At 39.8% G+C, this 23,523-nt stretch overlaps 1 protein-coding gene across 5 annotated transcripts in view; it reads right to left on the bottom strand.

Moving 5' to 3' along the window:
- The window catches only part of TRAK1 (trafficking kinesin protein 1), a 353,264-nt gene that overhangs the window by 94,660 nt on the left and 235,081 nt on the right, over positions 1 to 23,523 (bottom strand). For all 5 annotated transcript variants that reach the window (XM_053714340.1, XM_053714338.1, XM_053714339.1 and 2 more), the window contains 3 exons: positions 23,403 to 23,503; positions 11,576 to 11,684; positions 900 to 978 (listed from right to left, as the gene is read on the bottom strand). In XM_053714340.1, coding sequence (XP_053570315.1) covers positions 900 to 978; positions 11,576 to 11,684; positions 23,403 to 23,503 — 289 coding nt within the window. The remainder of the gene's footprint in view (positions 1 to 899; positions 979 to 11,575; positions 11,685 to 23,402; positions 23,504 to 23,523) is intronic.

Below are 23,523 nucleotides of genomic sequence, written 5' to 3' on the forward strand. Positions count from 1 at the left end.
GACATAAGAAATAAACATGTCAGTGTGACAAAAACAATTTATTACAAATCAATTCTACTATATAATGAATAAAATGCTTAGAGGGGCTAGTTACCTAAAACCTTAAACTAGTGAGGAGCTAAACCTATTTTAGACTCAATGTGTTTTGTCTTGTGTTTTAGGCCCAGATCTTTTTTGGAACAACTGTGATAACATGGCTACAATTATGTCAGTGTTAATATATGTTAAATTGAATGTCTCTTTAATGGGATAGAAAGGTCCAAATTGAAATGGGCATGGATGCATTTGAATATGAAATAGAATAATACTGCAAAAAAAGCTTCTATTAGCAAAATTGCTTCAAGTAAAATGTATTACTGTTTTTCTGAGGCATATGCACATATCCTGTTAGGGCCGACCACTAGTATTCAAACAACTACTCAGAGCACTTGCAGTGACGTGTATTGGTTCTGTGAATGCATCATTTCTGTCACACAAGCCATAAATGAATCCCTGTGAAGGTGTGGAGTTTGAATACCGGTGCAAGGGCCCTTACAGGATATGTGTGTATGCCACATAAAAACAAACAAAAACCAACAAGAAAAAAAAAAGCTAAGTATTGTTATTCAAAGACTGACCATACACTGTAATTTTAATACAGATGCCTATAGCAAGTTAAAGCTATTCTTTTACACTTCTAACATAAGTGCTTTTTATTGCTACCTAAATAAGACTGGTCTATATTAAAATGTGTGTATATATATATATATATATAAAATTTAAGAACAATATTTCATATTTACCTTTTCTTAGTGTGCTTTAATAAAGGGATTTTGCTGTAGCAGATTTATCACTATATGCTAGAGAAAATAGTAAATTAACAATACATTTAGATTGTGTGATTTTAAAAGGTTCCATACTTAGCTCTTTGACGCAGTCGTTCACAAGTTGCTGCTCCTTTTCTTCATAGGTGATTGTTTCGGTCTGCAAATGACATGCCTGTGAACGGAAATGGTACTGCAGTTTAGCAAAACCAGAAACACTGATTTGTCTGTTTTTATTTATTCATTTTAGTAAAACAGATACTCAGCAGCAGAACAGATTTATAAACAAAAAGATGAACAAAAGGCAACTGAAAGTAGGTACTGGACATATGCACTATATATTTTTGTGACATATTCAATTAATTGCGGTGCATTGCAATTTATAAAGAAACACACACAAACCAATAGGTGTAACTAATATTGCCTAGTGATTTTAACAATCACAGAACATGCTTTTTTTAATTAATAAGAACTATGCAACATCTATAGTTTTTTTATATACTTAAAGGGACAGTCTACACCAGAATTTTTATTGTTTTAAAAGATAGATAATCCCTTTATTACCCATTCCCCAGTTTTGCATAACTAACACAGTTATATTAATATACTTTTAACCTCTGTGATTATCTTGTATCTAAGCCTCTGCAAACTGCCCCTTTATTGCAGTTCTTTTGACAGACTTGCAGTTTAGCCAATCAGTGCCTGCTCCCAGATAACTTCACGTGCACGAGAACAGTGTTATCTATATGAAATACATGAACAAACACCCTCTAGTGGTGAAAAACTGTTAAAATGCATTCTGAAAAGAGGTGGCCTTCAAGGTCTAACAAATTAGCATATGAACCTCCTAGGTTAAGCTTTCAACTAAGAATACCAAGAGAACAAAGCAAAATTGGTGATAAAAGTAAAATGGAAAATTGTTTAAAATTACATGCGCTATCTGAATTATGAAAGTTTATTTTGGCCTAGACTGTCCCTTTAATTCCATTCCAAAGAAATAAAACTACAGAACTGTTAATAGCAGTGGTGATCATAAATTGAATACATGACATAATAAAGTTGAGAGTCTTCAATTGTAGCTCAAATTAAATGAATTGCTATTTCTCCAAAGGAAAAAACAAGATAATTTTATATATATATATATATATTTATTTATTTTTAAAACTTGAAGCCATCACATTATTTATTGGGCAATACCTCAGTAAACCACAAGCTTCTTATCTCAGCTATCTGCAGAAATACCTGCAACTTTTAAATATTAGACTAGTAAATGTAACACTTAATTGCAATTCACTAGATCAGCGGTTCCCAACCTGTGGTACGCGGAGCACCGGTTGGGGGTACGCAAAAATATTGTTTGTAATTGTGGAAACCACACACAATGGACTTATATTTGCACGGAGTGACTATATCTTTGATCTGCCTGAGATTCTATCTACGGATCGGCTACTGGTGTGTTTTGGGCTAGAGGTGATGTAGGAGCCGGTCTGGCACAAGTGGTTTGGACCAGGTCAACTCATTGGGGCTTTTGGAGTCAGGTGGTAAGGAAGTGCGGAAAAGAGAGGAAGCGGAATTTACTGACAAAGACAGTCCTGGGACCAAGTACTTACTCGCAGCTCTTGTAAGAGTTTACCTTTACAATGCACATGTGACATAGCCCACCGAGCGATCTCCTCGCTGAAAAATTCACCCATGACCAAGTTTTGAATACAATTTAGTTCCTCTTGTAGATACAAAGACAGTGATCGTATTCCGCTTTGAGCTTGGTACACATGCTTTGGGACTGACTACTTTTGAACGTGTATTAATAGGCCTAGCCCACCTAGATCTTTTTTTTTATTTTTGATTGCTTAATTTTAAGTGTTTAGCTATTATTTATTGATTTGAGTGACTTTGTGTGAACCAAAATGGATAAGTGATTGAAAACTGGAACTCTTAAGAGAGCTCCAATTAGCATTGAAATTCAACCTCATGATTCGGCAGCTACAAGTACCTCAAAGCGGTCATTAGGTTTATTTAATTAAAATAAAAACTTTTTTGATGGATGGTTGGGGGTAATGAAGAGAGGGGGTACTCCTAAATTAAAAGCCTAATCAAGGGGTACAGAAGAGTAAAAAGGTTGGGAACCGCTGCACTAGATAATCATTTTATGGATTTTTTTTGTAATAATGACATAGAAACAAAAACGTTGAAAACTCAGGGTGCAAGCAAAGCCTGGAAGAGATCACGCCCTTTCTGGGAAGGGGTGGTATTATACAATATATTCTGGTAATTGAAGAGACTTGGGTTATATGTACAATTATGGTCTACTGACAATCAGTTATCAAATGTAATTAAAACATACACTCTCCTTGTGATGCTAATGGACCAATCCTAAACTGCACGTTTACTACAGCACCTTGAGTGACTGAAAGAGTTGTAGTGTATCTTGTTTAAAGCCATTACACCTCATCAGCAAATTTTTCTCTCTCTCATGATTCAGATAAATATACAATTTAAACAACTTTCCAATGTACTTCTATTATCAAATTGTCTTCATTTTCTTGTTATGTTTTGTTGAAAAGCAGAAAGGTAAGATCATGAGTGTGCACATTCTGCAGCACTATATAGCAGCAGTTTTGAAACATTTAAGAGCACAAAATGGCAGCACTATTTCCTGTAATGTAGTGATCCAGACATGTGCACACGACCTATCTAGATATCTCTTCAACAAAAAACAACCTGAGAACAAAGCAAATTATTTTCTGAATCATGAAAGAAAGATGTTGTGTTTCATGCCCCTTTAAATAAAGATTGGTTTACAAATAGCTTATTCAGAATATGTGATTGCCATGTTCTGTTTATTTCTATAGCTGTTTAAATCTGTTTCAACATGCTTTTGTTGCAGATAGCAACCTTTTTTATTATAGTAAAAAAATAAAGAAAAAAAATATATGAAGAGTCACCACTAGGTGTCACTATACAGAAGCATGTATGGTAAGGATATCAGGCAATTCATGAGGAGTTTTTAGGAAAGAGAACAGTCAGCTCATTAGCATCATCTTCGGCCAACACTCAGCTCCATGTACAACATCATTATTATTTTTTTGAATGGTTGAACAGCAATCTTAGCCATCTGTGATAACCAGGGACATGTGTCTAACTAAAAGGGACAAAAACAGAATTTATGCTTACCTGATAAATTACTTTCTCCAACGGTGTGTCCGGTCCACGGCGTCATCCTTACTTGTGGGATATTCTCTTCCCCAACAGGAAATGGCAAAGAGCCCAGCAAAGCTGGTCACATGATCCCTCCTAGGCTCCGCCTTCCCCAGTCATTCGACCGACGTAAAGGAGGAATATGCATAGGAGAAATCATATGATACCGTGGTGACTGTAGTTAGAGAAAATAATTCATCAGACCTGATTAAAAAACCAGGGCGGGCCGTGGACCGGACACACCGTTGGAGAAAGTAATTTATCAGGTAAGCATAAATTCTGTTTTCTCCAACATAGGTGTGTCCGGTCCACGGCGTCATCCTTACTTGTGGGAACCAATACCAAAGCTTTAGGACACGGATGATGGGAGGGAGCAAATCAGGTCACCTAGATGGAAGGCACCACGGCTTGCAAAACCTTTCTCCCAAAAATAGCCTCCGAAGAAGCAAAAGTATCAAATTTGTAAAATTTGGTAAAAGTGTGCAGTGAAGACCAAGTCGCTGCCTTACATATCTGATCAACAGAAGCCTCGTTCTTGAAGGCCCATGTGGAAGCCACAGCCCTAGTGGAGTGAGCTGTGATTCTTTCAGGAGGCTGCCGTCCGGCAGTCTCATAAGCCAATTGGATGATGCTTTTAAGCCAAAAAGAGAGAGAGGTAGAAGTTGCTTTTTGACCTCTCCTTTTACCAGAATAAACAACAAACAAGGAAGATGTTTGTCTGAAATCCTTTGTAGCCTCTAAATAGAATTTTAGAGCACGAACTACATCCAAATTGTGCAACAAACGTTCCTTCTTTGAAACTGGATTCGGACACAAAGAAGGCACAACTATCTCCTGGTTAATATTTTTGTTAGAAACAACTTTCGGAAGAAAACCAGGTTTAGTACGCAAAACCACCTTATCTGCATGGAACACCAGATAAGGAGGAGAACACTGCAGAGCAGATAACTCTGAAACTCTTCTAGCAGAAGAAATTGCAACCAAAAACAAAACTTTCCAAGATAATAACTTAATATCTACGGAATGTAAGGGTTCAAACGGAACCCCTTGAAGAACTGAAAGAACTAAATTGAGACTCCAAGGAGGAGTCAAAGGTTTGTAAACAGGCTTGATTCTAACCAGAGCCTGAACAAAAGCTTGAACATCTGGCACAGCCGCCAGCTTTTTGTGAAGTAAAACAGATAAAGCAGAAATCTGTCCCTTCAAAGAACTTGCAGATAATCCTTTCTCCAAACCCTCTTGTAGAAAGGATAGAATCTTAGGAATTTTTATCTTGTTCCATGGGAATCCTTTAGATTCGCACCAACAGATATATTTTTTCCATATTTTATGGTAAATTTTTCTAGTTACAGGCTTTCTAGCCTGAATAAGAGTATCAATGACAGAATCTGAGAACCCACACTTTGATAAAATCAAGCGTTCAATCTCCAAGCAGTCAGTTGGAGTGAGGCCAGATTCGGATGTTCGAACGGACCTTGAACAAGAAGGTCCTGTCTCAAAGGTAGCTTCCATGGTGGAGCCGATGACATATTCACCAGGTCTGCATACCAAGTTCTGCGTGGCCACGCAGGAGCTATCAAGATCACCGAAGCCCTCTCCTGATTGATCCTGGCTACCAGCCTGGGAATGAGAGGAAACGGTGGGAATACATAAGCTAGGTTGAAGGTCCAGGGCGCTACTAGTGCATCTACTAGAGTCGCCTTGGGATCCCTGGATCTGGACCCGTAGCAAGGAACCTTGAAGTTCTGACGAGACGCCATCAGATCCATGTCTGGAATGCCCCATAATTGAGTTATTTGGGCAAAGATTTCCGGATGGAGTTCCCACTCCCCCGGATGAAATGTCTGACGACTCAGAAAATCCGCTTCCCAATTTTCCACTCCTGGGATGTGGATTGCAGACAAGTGGCAGGAGTGATTCTCCGCCCATTGAATTATTTTGGTCACTTCTTCCATCGCCAGGGAACTCCTTGTTCCCCCCTGATGGTTGATATATGCAACAGTCGTCATGTTGTCTGATTGAAACCTTATGAATTTGGCCTTTGCTAGTTGAGGCCAAGCCTTGAGAGCATTGAATATCGCTCTTAGTTCCAGAATGTTTATCGGGAGAAGAGATTCTTCCCGAGACCATAGACCCTGAGCTTTCAGGGGTTCCCAGACCGCGCCCCAGCCCACCAGACTGGCGTCGGTCGTGACAATGACCCACTCTGGTCTGCGGAAGCTCATCCCTTGTGACAGGTTGTCCAGGGTCAGCCACCAACGGAGTGAATCTCTGGTCCTCTGATCTACTTGGATCGTCGGAGACAAGTCTGTATAATCCCCATTCCACTGTCTGAGCATGCACAGTTGTAATGGTCTTAGATGAATTTGCGCAAAAGGAACTATGTCCATTGCCGCAACCATCAAACCTATTACTTCCATGCACTGCGCTATGGAAGGAAGAAGAACAGAATGAAGTACTTGACAAGAGCTTAGAAGTTTTGATTTTCTGGCCTCTGTCAGAAAAATCTTCATTTCTAAGGAGTCTATTATTGTCCCCAAGAAGGGAACTCTTGTTGACGGGAATAGAGAACTTTTTTCTACGTTCACTTTCCACCCGTGAGATCTGAGAAAGGCTAGGACAATGTCCGTATGAGCCTTTGCTTGTGGCAGAGACGACGCTTGAATCAGTATGTCGTCCAAGTAAGGTACTACTGCAATGCCCCTTGGCCTTAGCACCGCTAGAAGGGACCCTAGTACCTTTGTGAAAATTCTTGGAGCAGTGGCTAATCCGAATGGAAGTGCCACAAACTGGTAATGCTTGTCCAGAAAGGCGAACCTTAGGAACCGATGATGTTCCTTGTGGATAGGAATATGTAGATACGCATCCTTTAAATCCACCGTGGTCATGAATTGACCTTCCTGGATGGTAGGAAGAATTGTCCGAATGGTTTCCATTTTGAACGATGGAACCCTGAGAAATTTGTTTAGGATCTTGAGATCCAAAATTGGTCTGAATGTTCCCTCTTTTTTGGGAACTATGAACAGATTGGAGTAAAACCCCATCCCTTGTTCTCCTAATGGAACAGGATGAATCACTCCCATTTTTAACAGGTCTTCTACACAATGTAAGAATGCCTGTCTTTTTATTTGGTCTGAAGACAATTGAGACCTGTGGAACCTTCCCCTTGGGGGTAGTTCCTTGAATTCCAGGAGATAACCTTGAGAAACTATTTCTAGCGCCCAAGGATCCTGAACATCTCTTGCCCAAGCCTGAGCGAAGAGAGAGAGTCTGCCCCCCACCAGATCCGGTCCCGGATCGGGGGCCAACATCTCATGCTGTCTTAGTAGCGGTAGCAGACTTCTTGGCCTGCTTACCTTTGTTCCAGCCTTGCATCGGTCTCCAGGCTGGCTTGGTTTGAGAAGTATTACCCTCTTGCTTAGAGGATGTAGAATTTGAGGCTGGTCCGTTTCTGCGAAAGGGACGAAAATTTGGTTTATTTTTAGCCTTAAAAGACCTATCCTGAGGAAGGGCGTGGCCCTTTCCCCCAGTGATGTCTGAAATAATCTCTTTCAAGTCAGGGCCAAACAGCGTTTTCCCCTTGAAAGGGATGTTAAGCAATTTGTTCTTGGAGGACACATCCGCTGACCAAGACTTTAGCCAAAGCGCTCTGCGCCCCACAATAGCAAAACCTGAATTTTTCGCCGCTAATCTAGCTAATTGCAAAGTGGCGTCTAAGGTAAAAGAGTTAGCCAATTTAAGTGCTTGAACTCTGTCCATAACCTCCTCATAAGAAGATTCTTTATTGAGCGACTTTTCTAGTTCTTCGAACCAGAAACACGCTGCTGTAGTGACAGGAACAATGCATGAAATTGGTTGTAGAAGGTAACCTTGCTGAACAAACATCTTTTTAAGCAAACCCTCTAATTTTTTATCCATAGGATCTTTGAAAGCACAACTATCTTCTATAGGGATAGTAGTGCGTTTGTTTAGAGTAGAAACCGCCCCCTCGACCTTGGGGACTGTCTGCCATAAGTCCTTTCTGGGGTCGACCATAGGAAATCATTTCTTAAATATAGGGGGAGGGACAAAAGGTATGCCGGGCCTTTCCCATTCTTTATTTACAATGTCCGCCACCCGCTTGGGTATAGGAAAAGCATCGGGGGGCACTGGGACCTCTAGGAACTTGTCCATCTTACATAATTTCTCTGGAATGACCAAATTGTCACAATCATCCAGAGTAGATAACACCTCCTTAAGCAGAGCGCGGAGATGTTCCAATTTAAATTTGAATGTAATAACGTCAGGTTCAGCTTGTTGAGAAATTTTTCCTGAATCTGAAATTTCTCCCTCAGACAAAACCTCCCTGGCCCCTTCAGACTGGTGTAAGGGCATGTCAGAACCATTATCATCAGCGTCCTCATGCTCTTCAGTATCTAAAACAGAGCAGTCGCGCTTTCGCTGATAAGTGGGCATTTTGGCTAAAATGTTTTTAATAGAATTATCCATTACAGCCGTTAATTGTTGCATAGTAAGGAGGATTGGCGCACTAGATGAACTAGGGACCTCCTGAGTGGGCAAGACTGGTGTAGACATAGAAGGGGATGATGCAGTACCATGCTTACTCCCCTCACTTAAGGAATCATCTTGGGCAACATTATTATCAGTGGCATCATTGTCCCTACTTTGTTTGTCACATTCATCACATATATTTAAATGGAGAGGAACCTTGGCTTCCGAACATACAGAACATCGTCTATCTGATGGTTCAGACATGTTAATAGGCATAAACTTGATAACAAAGCACAAAAAACGTTTTAAAATAAAACCGTTACTGTCACTTTAAATTTTAAACTGAACACACTTTATTACTGAATATGTGAAAAAGTATGAAGGAATTGTTCAAAATTCACCAAAATTCCACCACAGTGTCTTAAAGCCTTAAAAGTATTGCACACCAAATTTGAAAGCTTTAACTCTTAAAATAACGGAACCGGAGCCGTTTTTACATTTAACCCCTATACAGTCCCTGGTATCTGCTTTGCTGAGACCCAACCAAGCCCAGAGGGGAATACGATACCAAATGACGCCTTCAATAAGCTTTTTCAGTGGATCTGAGCTCCTCACACATGCATCTGCATGCCTTGCTTTCCAAAAACAACTGCGCATTAGTGGCGCGAAAATGAGGCTCTGCCTATGACTAGAAAAGGCCCCCAGTGAAAAAGGTGTCCAATACAGTGCCTGCCGTTTTTTTAATACAATTCCCAAGATTAAAATAACTCTTCAAAGTTATAATCCATTAAATATGCTTATAAAGTAATCGTTTTAGCCCAGAAAAATGTCTACCAGTCTTTAAAACCCTTGTGAAGCCCTTTATTCTTATATTTAAACTAAGAAAATGGCTTACCGGATCCTATAGGGAAAATGACAGCTTCCAGCATTACCAAGTCTTGTTAGAAATGTGTCATACCTCAAGCAGCAAAGTCTGCCCACTGTTTCCCCCAACTGAAGTTACTTCATCTCAACAGTCCTGTGTGGAAACAGCCATCGATTTTAGTAACGATTGCTAAAATCATCTTCCTCTTACAAACAGAAATCTTCATCCATTTTCTGTTTCAGAGTAAATAGTACATACCAGCACTATTTTAAAATAACAAACTCTTGATTGAAGAATAAAACTACATTTAAACACCAAAAAAACTCTTAACCATCTCCGTGGAGATGTTGCCTGTGCAACGGCAAAGAGAATGACTGGGGAAGGCGGAGCCTAGGAGGGATCATGTGACCAGCTTTGCTGGGCTCTTTGCCATTTCCTGTTGGGGAAGAGAATATCCCACAAGTAAGGATGACGCCGTGGACCGGACACACCTATGTTGGAGAAATATAAAAAATAAATAAACGTGACAACTTAATTCTATAATTTAAATGTAGCTCTAGGTTGAACCTTTGCTTCTTTCCATGAGAGATACTGAGGTAGGCTTGAGGTGTGCATGAGTCTTGAGTAGTGCATGAGTCCTGGACTTTAAGAATGCCTGGGGCAAGCATAAGGCTATCCTACAAACTAGATAAGTTTATACTGTTAGGTAATATCGGGCAGACTTGCTGGGGCTATGGCTCTTATCTGCTGTCAATATCTGTTTCTATGTTTGTGTATGTATAACATGCTAAAAAAATGACTGCTATATAGTGCTCAAGACACATGCACGCCCCTGAGACTCCTTTAGTATACTCTTGTGGATAAATAACAAAGTTTAACTAAAGGATGACAAGAGAAAGGAGTATATTAGATAATAAGAAAAATAAATGTTTTTTCTATTTGCATGCCGGATCTGAATCATGTTTAATTATAACTTCATCTTCCTTTAAACAACTGTAATAAGGAAAGCAGCAGACAAGAGTCAATTGTATTGAAAGCTAATTCAGGAACACACTTTGCATGGGGCTTGGCTCTCTCACCCACACACTGGGAGGTTCAAATGTTCTAATGCCTTTTGTTTACATAGCTTTTCTACAACTAGTACTCGGGTACGGATTCTTTTATTTAGGTGGGGATCTCAGCAGGAAAAATAACAATTTAAAATGACAACATAAAGGGACAGGAGCTAGTTAACAGATTAATACACTGAAGCAGGTAAAATGGATCAATGGGACCATGTAAAGGAGAAAAAATTACAGTACAGTTCCTTCTTTCATAGGGATCCCTTAATAAAAAGTCAAGAGATACACCTTTGCAATAAACCCCATATAATGTCACATTCTTACCTCTGCACATTCACATAAAAAAATGTATTGGGAATGTATATTCTCTATGTGATGTAGGATTGTGTATTTGCAATAGTGAGTGCGTATGTTGCTCTTCACATAAGCAGACACAAGTGGGTTAAAAAGTCAGTTTCTATTGGAGAACAATTTAAACCGCTAGCTCACAGAAAAATTGACTTTTGAAGTTGGCAGCTGGAGCGCAGGAAATTTGAATTTCATGTTTGTATTAAAAAGTTATAATGCATCATTATTACAACTGGTTAATTAAATTCCATCTAAAATATCACTAACATTCCGGGTCTGATTTTATAAAGGCGAGAGTTTACCATCACTTTAAGAGGCTTTCAATTTACTTGTACTATCAAATAGAAGTTGTCTTGGTATCCTTTAAAAGAAATAAATTTTTTTTAACCTTTTATACCTAGGTAGAGAAGCGCTCTACCAAGAACCAGGCTTAGGAGCCGCCATGCACTGCTGGGAGCTAGATTAATGGCTGCACAGATAAACCCAGTAGTGCACTGCTTTTACTGTTAAAGGGACATCATCTATACAATATTTGTAATATATATATATATATGAAACTATTGAAACTATTTAAACATGCATGTTGTCTTTGGGACTCAATGGTTGGCAAGGACAGGTCCTAAAGCTCTATTGGTAGACAATGTAAAGTCTCCCAAAAAATCTATTTCAGCATTCATTTTTCAAAACAAAAACACAAAAAAAACTATTATAGGAAATAAAAAAAGAAAGAAAAGATCCCTCTGGTGTAAAGGGACTTAACACAAACCCTTGTTAGAAGAAATCCTGTGACAAATTATAGTTAATCTAACCTCAGATCGGAGAACTGTATTTTCATCTTCAAGGTCCTTCAGCTTCTTCGAAAGGGAGTCAAAATGGAAATAATTTTGGACGGAAGAGGTAGACTCATTTCTCTTCAAACTAAAAGAGAACAATTATTCATGAATCAAAGTTTAAAAGGAAATAAAACACTAAATAAATGCTAGGTCAAGTGATGCATTTGCATCAAATAGTAGCCTGAGAATAATATGCAGATATATATTTTTTTTAAATGAGTTGTTTAACTATTAAAAACAAATGTTATAGAGTCAAAAAAGCAATGGGCACCATCACTATGTTGTAAGCTACATTTCCTTCCCTGCTGGGGCCAATTAGGGACAGCTATAAATAGGTCACCACAACCAATGACTGTGTATAATATAGCATATTTACAGAGTGCTAAAGACATGGACATGTACAGGTTTACTCAACAAAGGATACCAAGAGTACAAAGCAAACTTGATAACAGAAAAATGTCCTTACTTCATCTTGTCTCAAATTCTAAAAAGGCTAATATATACACGTATACCATATTAAACTCCTCCCCTAGTCAACAGAAATCTTAATTTCATCCCCCAACACTACTTACATCAAAATCTAAAGGCCATTTCTCTTGGTTAATCCTTCTCAATCTGTATGCAGCCTTTGCTACTGTTAACCGCCCTCTCTTACTCCAAATACCCCAATCCCTTTCATGGTTCTCGACCTACCTGCCTATCTAACGGTACCTTCAGTGCCATCCTTATCTGGTGCATCCTCTGCCCCTACAACACTTCTGTTGGGACACCAAAAGGCTCAGTCCTTGGTCCCTTAGTCATCCTTAGGTTCCATAATAAAGTCCCATGGGTTTCAGTATCATTTGTATGCTCATGACACACAAATATCTACTTCTCTGCACCAGATCTATACCCTTTCTATCTAAAATGTCACTAACTGTCTTTCTAATATTTCAACCTGGCTATCCTCTCGCTATCTTAAAGGGACAGTAAAATCAAAATAAAATATGCTTGATTCAGATAGACAATATCATGTTTAACAACTTTTGAATTTACTTCTATAAATCATAATCAAATTTGCTTTTTTCGTTTGGTATCCTTTGTTGAAGAATGATGTAAAAACAAGGGAGGGACCCTGCGCTCCAACCAACTACATAGAAAACGGCTGTATTAAACAGATCCTCCCAATCTGCAACATATCTGTATTCTAAAAATTAATTTGATTCTACTAAATAGTTAAGATACAGCTGCACTGCAACAAGTGTAGCTTAAACTGTCTAATATCTGATTGGAATATAGAACAGCTATAGCTAAGACACAAAATAATTTAATAAAACACAATAGTTAAAACATCAGTCATACATATAAATTCATACTTGTATCATATAGATTACATATAGCAGAAAAAAGTCTGTGTTGCCAAATTTCCACTTTAAAGCGACATTCTGGTCAAAATTTAAATGCACATAGATTAATTAAATCTTTGAATAAAAAAATATTTGAAATATACATGTATTGGCAAAAATGCTTGTACAGGTAGCCCTCAGTTTACGCCGGGGTTAGGTTCCAGAAGGAATGGTTGTAAATCGAAACCGTTGTAAATTGAAACCCAGTTTATAATGTAAGTCAATGGGAAGTGAGGGAGATAGGTTCCAGGCCCCTCTCAAAATTGTCATAAGTAACACCTAATACATTATTTTTAAAGCTTTGAAATGAAGACTTTAAATGCTAAACAGCATTATAAACCTAATAAAATAATCACACAACACAGAATATATAATTAAACTAAGTAAAATGAACAAATACATTTGCTAAACGGCATTATAAACGTAATAAAATAATCACACAACACAGACTTCACTTGCATTTTTCTGCAAACAGTTCTTTCTATGCATTCCAATCTGGACTGATTTATAGACAGGAAGATCTTGTTCCTTTGAAATCTGCTCGATAGCTCAGGTCTGATTAAACTGATTAATTTCAGTTTGCTTGGCTTTGCTGCAACACAAGCGGACAGCTCCACCTACTGGCTATTTTAATAAATGCACTGCTTCTCAATGCTTTTCAATATCAATCACATGACTGGAAAAAAAGGTTGTTATTCTGAAACGGTGTAAATTGAACCGTTGTAAAACGAGGGCCACCTGTAGTAAAAATCATCACTGATTTAGTGTTAGCATAGCTAGATATTCCCAGTGCACCAGCTTTTTAAATACTACAGCTGCTCAGAGTGGCAGTAGGGCTTGTATCATGTCAGCAATTAACATTGAGTCATTACCAGATGGAACAAACATCTTAGACTCTCTGAGCAAGGGCTGCGTTTAAAATGCTGGAGCACGGTGCATATTTAAATACACTTTTGACATAGCTATAGCTTTTATTAGAAGCATTTTTGCTAATACATGTATATTACAAAAATGCTTCTATTCAAAACTAAAATACATTGGCCCGCAATTACAAAGCTCAAGTACACGGAACAGAACAGAGGAGGAGTATAATGAGGATCGTCCACAAAGACTCCGGTGGAGACTGACGTGATATGTATCCACTTGCCTTGTGAATTTAAAGTGGAAACTTGGGAACACAGAATTTTTGCTGCTATATATGTAATCTGTATCACCTTATGTTGAAAAGCAAACCTAGGTGCGCTGATAGGCACTTAGGAGTGCACATGTCTTTATCATTCTATTATCAGCAGTGATTGCAACTATGCATTACATTGTTATAAACATTGTTGCAAACACAGCTGCCAAATGTCAACATGACACATGCACACTTGTAAACTCACCTAGGATTACTCTTTAAAGGGATATTAAACCCAATATTTTTTTTCTTTCATGGTTCAGATAGAGCATGCAATTTTAAGCAACTTCCTATTTTACTCCTATTATCACTTTTTCTTCGTTCTCTTGCTATCTTTATTTGAAAAAGAAGGCATCTAAGCTAAGGAAACTTAATACAAGTTATTACAGATCTTACAATAATTACTGTATAGAGAATGACAAAAACAATACTCCCCTCAGAGTAAACCGCAGCCTTCTTCCAGTCTCTCCCGAAAGACTGTTTAAAGATACTTGGAATTTGGAAAAAGAGGCGCAGGTTCTAGTGTTTCCCCTTCAATAAATCGAAGCTTCCAATAATAGCTAATAATAAAATGGGTGCAATATACTCACTCCGATAAATTCAGACTCCAACTCCTTCAATTCTCCAGAGTGCTTCTTTAATGTGGAGTAAGACTTTTGTAGGATTGTCTCCTTTGTGGATATAGCTGAAAGGTACTTTCTCAACTTTGTTTTAAAGCTCTTGAAAAAAGACGAGATACTGGCTGAAACGCGTAGAGCCATTTTTATAGCTGTCTTTGAAAGACCTGTTTTAAATAAATGTTTGTTTTGATGACAAATTATTTGATGCTTTTTTGAAACTGCCAAGCTTCCTTTTTTAACCCCACTGTGAGGAGTTGGATTCCGACTTTATCGGAGTGAGTATACTGCACAAAGGAGACAATCCTACAAAAGCCTAACTCCATATTAAAGAAGCACTCTGGAGAATTGAAGGAGTTGGACTCTGAATTTATCAGAGTGAGTATATTGCACCCAATTTATTATGTTCATTTATATACACCAAAGTGACGTTTCTCTTCCCCAGCTATTATTGGAAGCTTTGATTTATTGAAGGGGAAAACACTAGAACCTGCGTCTCTTTTTCCAAATTCCAAGTATCGAAGCTAAGGAGCCAGACAGTTTTTGGTTCGAAACGCTGGACATCACTTGTTTATGGGTGGGTGCATTTAGCCACCAATCAGCAAGCACAACCCAAGTTGTGAACTAAAAATGGGCCGGCTTTTAAACTAACATTCTTGCTTTTCAAATAAAGATAGCAAGAGAATTAAGAAAAATTGATAATAGGAGTAAATTATAAAGTTGCTTAAAATTGCATGCTCTATCTGAATCATAAAAGAAAAAATTAAGTTCAGTGTCCCTTTAACAAAAGGATACCAAGAGAAATAAGCAAAATTGATCATAGAAATAAACTGGAAAGTTGTTTAAAATGTCATGCTCTATGCAATCCATTTATGTTTAATTTTGACTTTACTGTCCCTTTAAGCTAAATCTCTCTAAAACTGAGCTTTTTATATACCCTTTGTTCCAAAATCCCAACCCTCAACTTTCTATAACTGTGAATACGAACATCATTACCCAAACCACTCATGTCTGACGCCTTGAGGTCACACTAGACTCAGATCTTTCATTCACTCCTTACATCCAGTCTTTGGCCAATGCCTGCCTTTTCCAACGTTAAAAAACATCTCCATAATTCGCTGTTTCCTCACACAACATACAACTAACATTTTAATCCACTCATCTGCCGCCTTGACTATTCCCCTAGCCTCCAGAATAAAATACAAAACCCTGACCCTAACATTCAAGGCCCTCAATAACACATAGCTCCCCTATATCTCTAACCTTGTTTAGATATACGCTCCCATCTATTCCTGACCACCTTCTCTCCTCCTCTCTTGCTACCTCCTCACATTCCCATCTCCAGGACTTCACAAAAATGTCCCCAAAATTGGGGAACTCTCTGCCGCCCTCCACAAAACTCACTTTACTGTCCAGGAATGCATACAATCTATACTAACCTTATTTTTGTAATCTTTTTAATCGTTTCGTTTGTCATCCCCTTAAACCCCCTTAGCATGTAAGCTTATGAGCTCAGCTTTATGGAAGGTGATCTACAACAGTTGTCAGGGCCCTCTCCATTTGCTTCTTACGTTAACACTGAATTTCATACATATGTGTATAGCGCTGCCGAATCTGTTGATGATCTACAAATAAATAACTGCATGCTCTGTCTGGATCATAAAAGATTCATTTTGATTTTTAACTCTTCCTTTAAGTCTACAGTCTGCATATCCACTTTTAACAAGAAATTGAAAAAACCCAAAAATTTGCTGAACTAAACTAAAAGGAGTGGTGGCAAAATAAATAATGAAAAGTATATTGTTATTTGACTACACATAATTAAACATTTTATATTATATTCTCAAAGTGTTTAATCTCCCTCTGAGCATTCCATTTTCCAAAAAAAGGACATTTTATTATTTTGGATAAAGGTCAATGTAGAAGCCTATGAATAACAGTAGTAACACATATATGATAACAAGTGTCAAAGTGCTGTTTGTAGAAGGTTAATTTAATTAAACAGACATTCTAAAGCAAACATGACATACTTTATTTTTTTTGTATGAATGACCCTATCTAACTATAGGCCAGAATTTCAAAACTCTCCAGCTTGGACTAAAAATATTGTGCAGACTTCACAGGGGCAGAACTCAATGAATTCTCTAAGAAAAGAGGTTGGGCCCAAGTCCTAGACAGATAAGAGCTGCCTCCTACATACAGTTATAACTAGAATCTCACAGGGAGAGTGATTAACAGCACACAACCCAGCACTGATATAAATCCCCAGTTTGCATCAAATCCAAATAAAACGGATGTGTTCTCACTAAAATGTAACCTCTCGTTGCTTATAGTTTAGTATACAGTAATTTCAGTCAGTTAAAAATGTCATTAGCCCCTTAAAGCCCTGCACCTTGCTGGTCTTTCTTTGGGGATTGTGCAATTAATAGTGCAAGGTCACGCTATTTTCAGTGACAAGAAGGGAGGGTATAACAGCGCGGTCCCTAAGCGGTTAAAATATCATAAAAATATAAGTTAAAGGGACACTGAACCCAATTTTTTTTCTTTCGTTATTCAGATAGAGCATGCAATTTTAAGCAACTTTCTAATTTACTCCTATTATCAATTTTTCTTCGTTCTCTTGCTATCATTATTTGAAAAAGAAGGCATCTAAAGATTCTTTTTTATTCAGAACTCTGGACAGCACTTTTTTATTGGTGGGTTAATTTATCCACCAATCAGCAAGAATAACCCAGGTTATTCACCAAAAATGGGCCAGCATCTAAACTTACATTCTTGCATTTCAAATAAAGATACCAAGAGAATGAAGAAAATTTGATAATAGGAGTAAATTAGAAAGTTGCTTAAAATTGCATGCTCTATCTAAATCATGAAAGAAAAAATTTGGGTTTAGTGTCCCTTTAATTTAAAAAAAATGGAAATAGTAGCTAGAATTTCTTAAAAAATGTAAAAACCAAAGCCGATAAAAAAAGGAGTAACAATTAAGATCAGATATGCTACAAAAATATATTTTTTTATGCTACAGACCCCTGGAATGCCAGGAACAACAGGGTTTCTGGTGTGTTTTTTTGTACAATTTATGCTTACCTGATAATTTTCTTTTCTTCTGACGGTAAGAGTCCACAGCTGCATTCATTACTTTTCGGAATTCAGAACCTGGCCACCAGAAGGCAAAGACACCCCAAATACCTCCCCCACTTCCTTCATCCCCTAGTCATTCTGCCAGGGGAACAAGGAACAGTAGGAGAAATATCAGGGTGAAAAAAGGTGCCAGAAGAACAAAAATGTACTGCTGCCCCATAAATAAAGCGCGGGCGGGAGCTGTGGACTCTTCCGCCAGAAGAAAAGAAAATTATCAGGTAAGCATAATTTATGTTTTTTTTCTTAAATGGGAAGAGTCCACAGCTGCATTCATTACTTTTGGGAAAACAATACCCAAGCTAGAGGACACTGAATGCAAACAAAGGGTGGGTACAAAAAAGGCGACTCCTTTGAAAGGCACCACAGCCTGAAATTACTCGACACCCCACAAAAAACTACATACGACAAGGGAAAAACCGGAAGCCCGGGTAACCACTCATCAGTTACGTAACCTGCAAAGCCGTGCTAGAGACCACTCAGAGTCTGCTGAGCACAAAGGCTTCCAAGGAGTCAACCCTATGGCACTCAACTCCCACAGAAAACATTTCTGAACTAAAACCAAAAAACTTCTATCAACCCCCGAGAGGGAGAGAAGAGGAACCCATAAGAGATCCGAAGGACCATCCAACACAGGCTCAAGCCAAACTGGCAAAATCCCTATCTACCCCGAGAGGGAGAATAGAAGACCCTATGAGATATCAAAAGGATCCAATCCAACTTAGAGCAACCCAAGGTTGCCACAGGACGAATGTCCAAGGAAACCAATTCCATAAGAGGACAAGAACCAGAAAATAAGTCCATAGTCAGGAGAAAAAAACGTCACTAGGATGACCAGAAAGTCACCCTCATATCTCTGACACTGCACCATACCATACCATCCATGGTGCTCCAGAAAACCACAAGTTCCCCCTTGTACCTAGACAAGTCAAAACCCATCCAGCTAAAAAAGCATAGACACGCAGAGACAGAAAACTGTCTTAGCAGATAAAAGAGAGCTCTCCAAGAGGGCACAGAGCCACCTGTGCTCAAAACTCACAATGACCAATCCCCAGGCAGTAAAGCTGTCCTGAGCCATCGTGGGACACATCCCACCGAAAAGTGCTGAAAAATCTCGACAACAGCTACCGTTCAAAGAGCGTTCCATCCTGGCAGCAGACGCTGCCAGTAGATAGATGGGCACAAAGAGTGCCCTCATTAATGGGGAGGACAGATTCAATACCAGCAAACGGTCCATTCTGCAAAAGCAGACTGATCCCCGGCCTTCCTTCCAGGATACGGTCCCAGCCCAAAGGCTAGTGAAAGACTGAAACAAGAGTCTCAGACACTTGGAAGAAAAAAGGATGGATCTACAAGGAATCAAACCACCAGAGAAGAACCCTGACCGAACTGGCAGGCTATCCTGAACCATAACAGGAACCTCATGCTCGGGTACAAGGACCCCTATACAGCAGCCTTCCAAAAAGATGGAACACTCTCCAAGGGAAGAAAGTACTCTGACCCACAGCATCCCGATTACATTCCGTAATTCTGAGGACGCAAAAGAGGGAAAAAACCCTATGAGGCGAAAAAACAAGGACCCAATCCAGGAGAACACTTAAAAACCCTTTCCTCACTGTAGGTGAGAAGAGGAGGATTAGGCAACGGTAACCACCCTACCAATAGAGGCTAAAACCCAATATCATCAGTCCAGTTGGAACAGCAACTGGAGCCTACCAGAAGCATCAGATGTTCCAGCAGACAAGTAGAGATCTGTCAGAAAACTTCAAACTGAAGCCTCAGGTTAGGAGCGCATCCAGACAGTGCCTTCCGCCATCTAAATCCTTAGATGTAAAGAACCTAGCAACATCCACAAAACCAAGAGTCTGAAAAAAGGACTCCCCACTGGTTTAAAAAAAAGGCCACCAATTCCCCCTTTATCGCAAGGTAATCCATGTAGACAGGCCTAACGACCTGACCCACACACTGGAGAATATAAATGGTCAATTTTCTGACCCAGACAGGCGAAAAGACTGCAACTGACCCCAGACCTCCTACCCCTAAGCCCGAAGGGTTAGATCTGCAATAAGATCGATGGATAGCATCCGAGGGTCCAAAGACCCTGGGTATGACAAGGGGCAGTTCTTATCTTGAGAAGACGACAGTCTCCATAGATCCTTGCAGGATCGGTCTCCCGACATCCTTGAAATGGAATAAGAACGGGAGACTAGCAGCTCTTGGTAGAAAGGCAGAGAGGCCCCCTGCACTCTACATACTAAAGCAAACGAAACACTGAGAAAAAAGGAAGGACATGCCCGCACTTCCAGATAAAAGACCCAACCCAAGACGGGAGGGAAGGAAACATCACCAGCGCAAAATGAATGCGACTAGGCCACAGAGTCATCATCCGGAGATACCGCAAGTGAACACGCAAATCGTCCACCCGATACTAGACCTCCGGAAGTCAATACCATTTCCAGACTCTAAAGGAAAGTAAACCTACAGTTCCAAGTCTACAGGGACCCTAGGAACCACGATGACGTCTGAAAAAGTCAGTCATGCATCTCAAGCAATAATGCCAGAAATAACCAACTCATATCGGAGCTCACAACCTCCCTACCCGAAGCGTTGGATGTACGCCCCAGGCCCCGTACTTCGTAGTAGGATCAGGGCCCGGAGTCCATAACACTGGGCCATGAGAGACATTTTTTTATCTTTTTTTTTTTTCCGACATAATAATCAGCACCACGAGGGTCACATGAACCAAAGAAAACAGTAGGCAGCGACTGACCAGTACCTGCCTGGTACAAGAACCCTCTAAAACTGTCTCTAACGTCCAAGAAAAATCGACCCGAAGGTGTGCAGAAATCGACCCAAAGTGTGCAACTTCCGAGAAAGTGCCCATGCGACCACAAAATTGCAAGTATCAGTTCCAGAAAAAGGACATTCCCAAAACGGAAGTTATATCAAATGTGAGCTTATACAAAACAAATCAAATACATCCTAACCGGATTAAAACTAAAAGTAAGGCAGCACCTGTGGGTGAACGCCCAAGGAAAAAAGATACACCCACCGGACCAGCCGATCAGAGGCCCCCTTCACCCAAGCTCAGAACTGGAACCGATTCATAAAAGAAAGAAATAAAAACGGAGAGGTCAAAGGAGATTAGCTTCATCCCCAAGCGTCTTACCCAATTTGCCATCCGGCATCTAAGGCCTTGGATCCCTCGGCCCACTAGGACTGGGATCCTCTAGCAACGCCAAAACATGCCGTAGTAGGACACCAAGACGTTCCAACCTATAACGGAAGGCAAAATTATCCCTTGCCGGATCGACAAACAACTCCGGCCCCAAGGTTGGGGCCCCTGAAGCCTCAGAGGCCCACACTTCCCCAGGAGACCGAACTAAATCGGGCAATCCCATGCCCGACGGGCCCTGGTTGACAGAACACGGACAGTATCTTAAAAATATTTCACTTGGGAGATACAAAATGAGCCAGCACCATAGATATGGCCATGTGGAACCGTGCCATAACCTCTGGAGGAAACAAGCCACCTTTCCGGAGGGTTAAAGGCCATAGGGACACCTGCTTGCGTAGCAAAGGAGCAAAGGAAAGTACTGGGGGACATGCGCCTCACAAGACCTAGAATCCTCGGGGGGCGGATGGCTCAAAGCACTCTGAGGACCCTGAGAAGAGAGTACTCTGGGGCAGCAATCGGAACATAACTGATGGGCATGGATAACCCAGGCCATTTCATATTCATCACAAGACGCATTCTCCGCATCAGAGACATTCGTGTCTAAAAATTCAGAATCCTCCATCTTGGGATTACAAAAATGACAAACACAAATTGGCACCTTTTTAACACCCCCAAAAGGCTGGGGCACTCACCACCTCCTGTGAACCAGACAACCAACGAACAGTCTCTCTCTGCTGCCACTTAGTGAGCATACGGAATTGAAAACAATGTAACCGCACCCGGTCACAAGGTGCACAGTGCAAGTCATAAAAAAGAGTGTGCAAATCTAAAGATCGCGCCCAATTGATAAGACCGTATTGTTCCGAAAACCCATGAGCCTAAAATATTACTACACATTAGCAGATAGAACCACATAAACATGATTTTTAGTCCCCCCTGTTCAATAATCCCACTCAGAGGATATTAACCCATGATTCCTAATTTAAAATAAAAGGAGTCCCACTGGGACCCTTCCTTTTCTCGTTCACATCACATAATGAAGTAAAATGAAACAATCTTACTGGAATCTACGCCGTTGAACAGGAACACGGCCCTTCAAGTGTGACAGATAGTAGCATCGCCTCTGACATGGACTTAAGCGAATAAAGGCAGGCAGCAAAACTTGTCAACGCTGATTGCCAAGGAGCTGTTAATATGAGTCGGGATGGTTTCGCAGAAAGACTCTCCCTGCATCCCCGAACTCTAACCTTCACCCATGCTCTCGATGAGAGGCGGACAGGACTACTTAAAACTCCAGTCCCATTTCGAAGAGTACGACCCTCCATAAGAGAATATCTCGAACTTCTGACACTTCTCTGCCAACCTCCTGTGACGAAAGGCAAAGAATGACTGGGGGGTGAGGGAAGTGGGGGAGGTATTTGAAGCCTTTGGCTGGGGTGTCTTTGCCTCCTCCTGGTGGCCAGGTTCTGAATTCCCAAAAGTAATGAATGCAGCTGTGGACTCTTCCCATTTAAGAAGAAAAACACAAAACTCAGAAAAGTGAGAAAAATACATAATGAGAGTAAATTAATTTTAGTAAATTCCTTTCTTGCTCTGTTTGAGTGTAGTAAAACCTTTACAATATACGTTTATTATTTATTTTGTCCCCTTTTCCTATAATTTAAATAGTGGACACGACTTCACAAGCCTGACCAGGCTACATTCTATACAAACCATTGTTTGCTCACTATACTATACTAACTCATATGTATCTTTCTCTAAATGGCCTCAGAGAAACCTAGGTTCCAACATGGTAGCACCGATTACTTTATAAAGCCTAAAACATTACACTTTAATATTCAAAGAACAAATATATAATAATAATTTCAAAACAATACACCTGCATATTGTTTTATTTGCTTTGCATATATCATTATATCTAGTATTTGTTTATGGTTTAATTGCATAGCAGTGTTAGACAAAGGAAGCTCACATTAGGTAGTCAGACTATCACCTGCTTTGCTGACAATGTTTGTATATGAAGCATGTAACTGGGCTGAGTAAGGTGCAGTTCATATTACTGTCTATAAAGATAATGGTGCACATTCTCTGTAAAACTGTACACAAACAGAATTATTTATAGCAGGTTCCACCCCCAAACCTTCTAGCTTTTTATTTTCTCTTATGCTCCACCTTACTCAAACGTGAACAGCAAATTGAATAGGAATGTTTTGTTTCAATGCTGTATTGGTAGGGAGGGTCATGCACTTTGTTCAGATGATGTCAGAGCAGTGCCTGCATGGAATAAGGAGATTGTCGGATGACTTACGGTGTAGAGCAGATGGACTCTGGCTCGCTCTCCTCTGCAACGCTGGTATAAAACTGAAGTAGCTCATCTTTCATGGAAAGCTCATGACGCAACTGTGAAACCTAAGCAAGCACAAAATGGC

The sequence above is a fragment of the Bombina bombina genome, chromosome 5, assembly GCF_027579735.1.
Source record: "Bombina bombina isolate aBomBom1 chromosome 5, aBomBom1.pri, whole genome shotgun sequence".
Taxonomy (NCBI): Eukaryota; Metazoa; Chordata; class Amphibia; order Anura; family Bombinatoridae; genus Bombina; species Bombina bombina.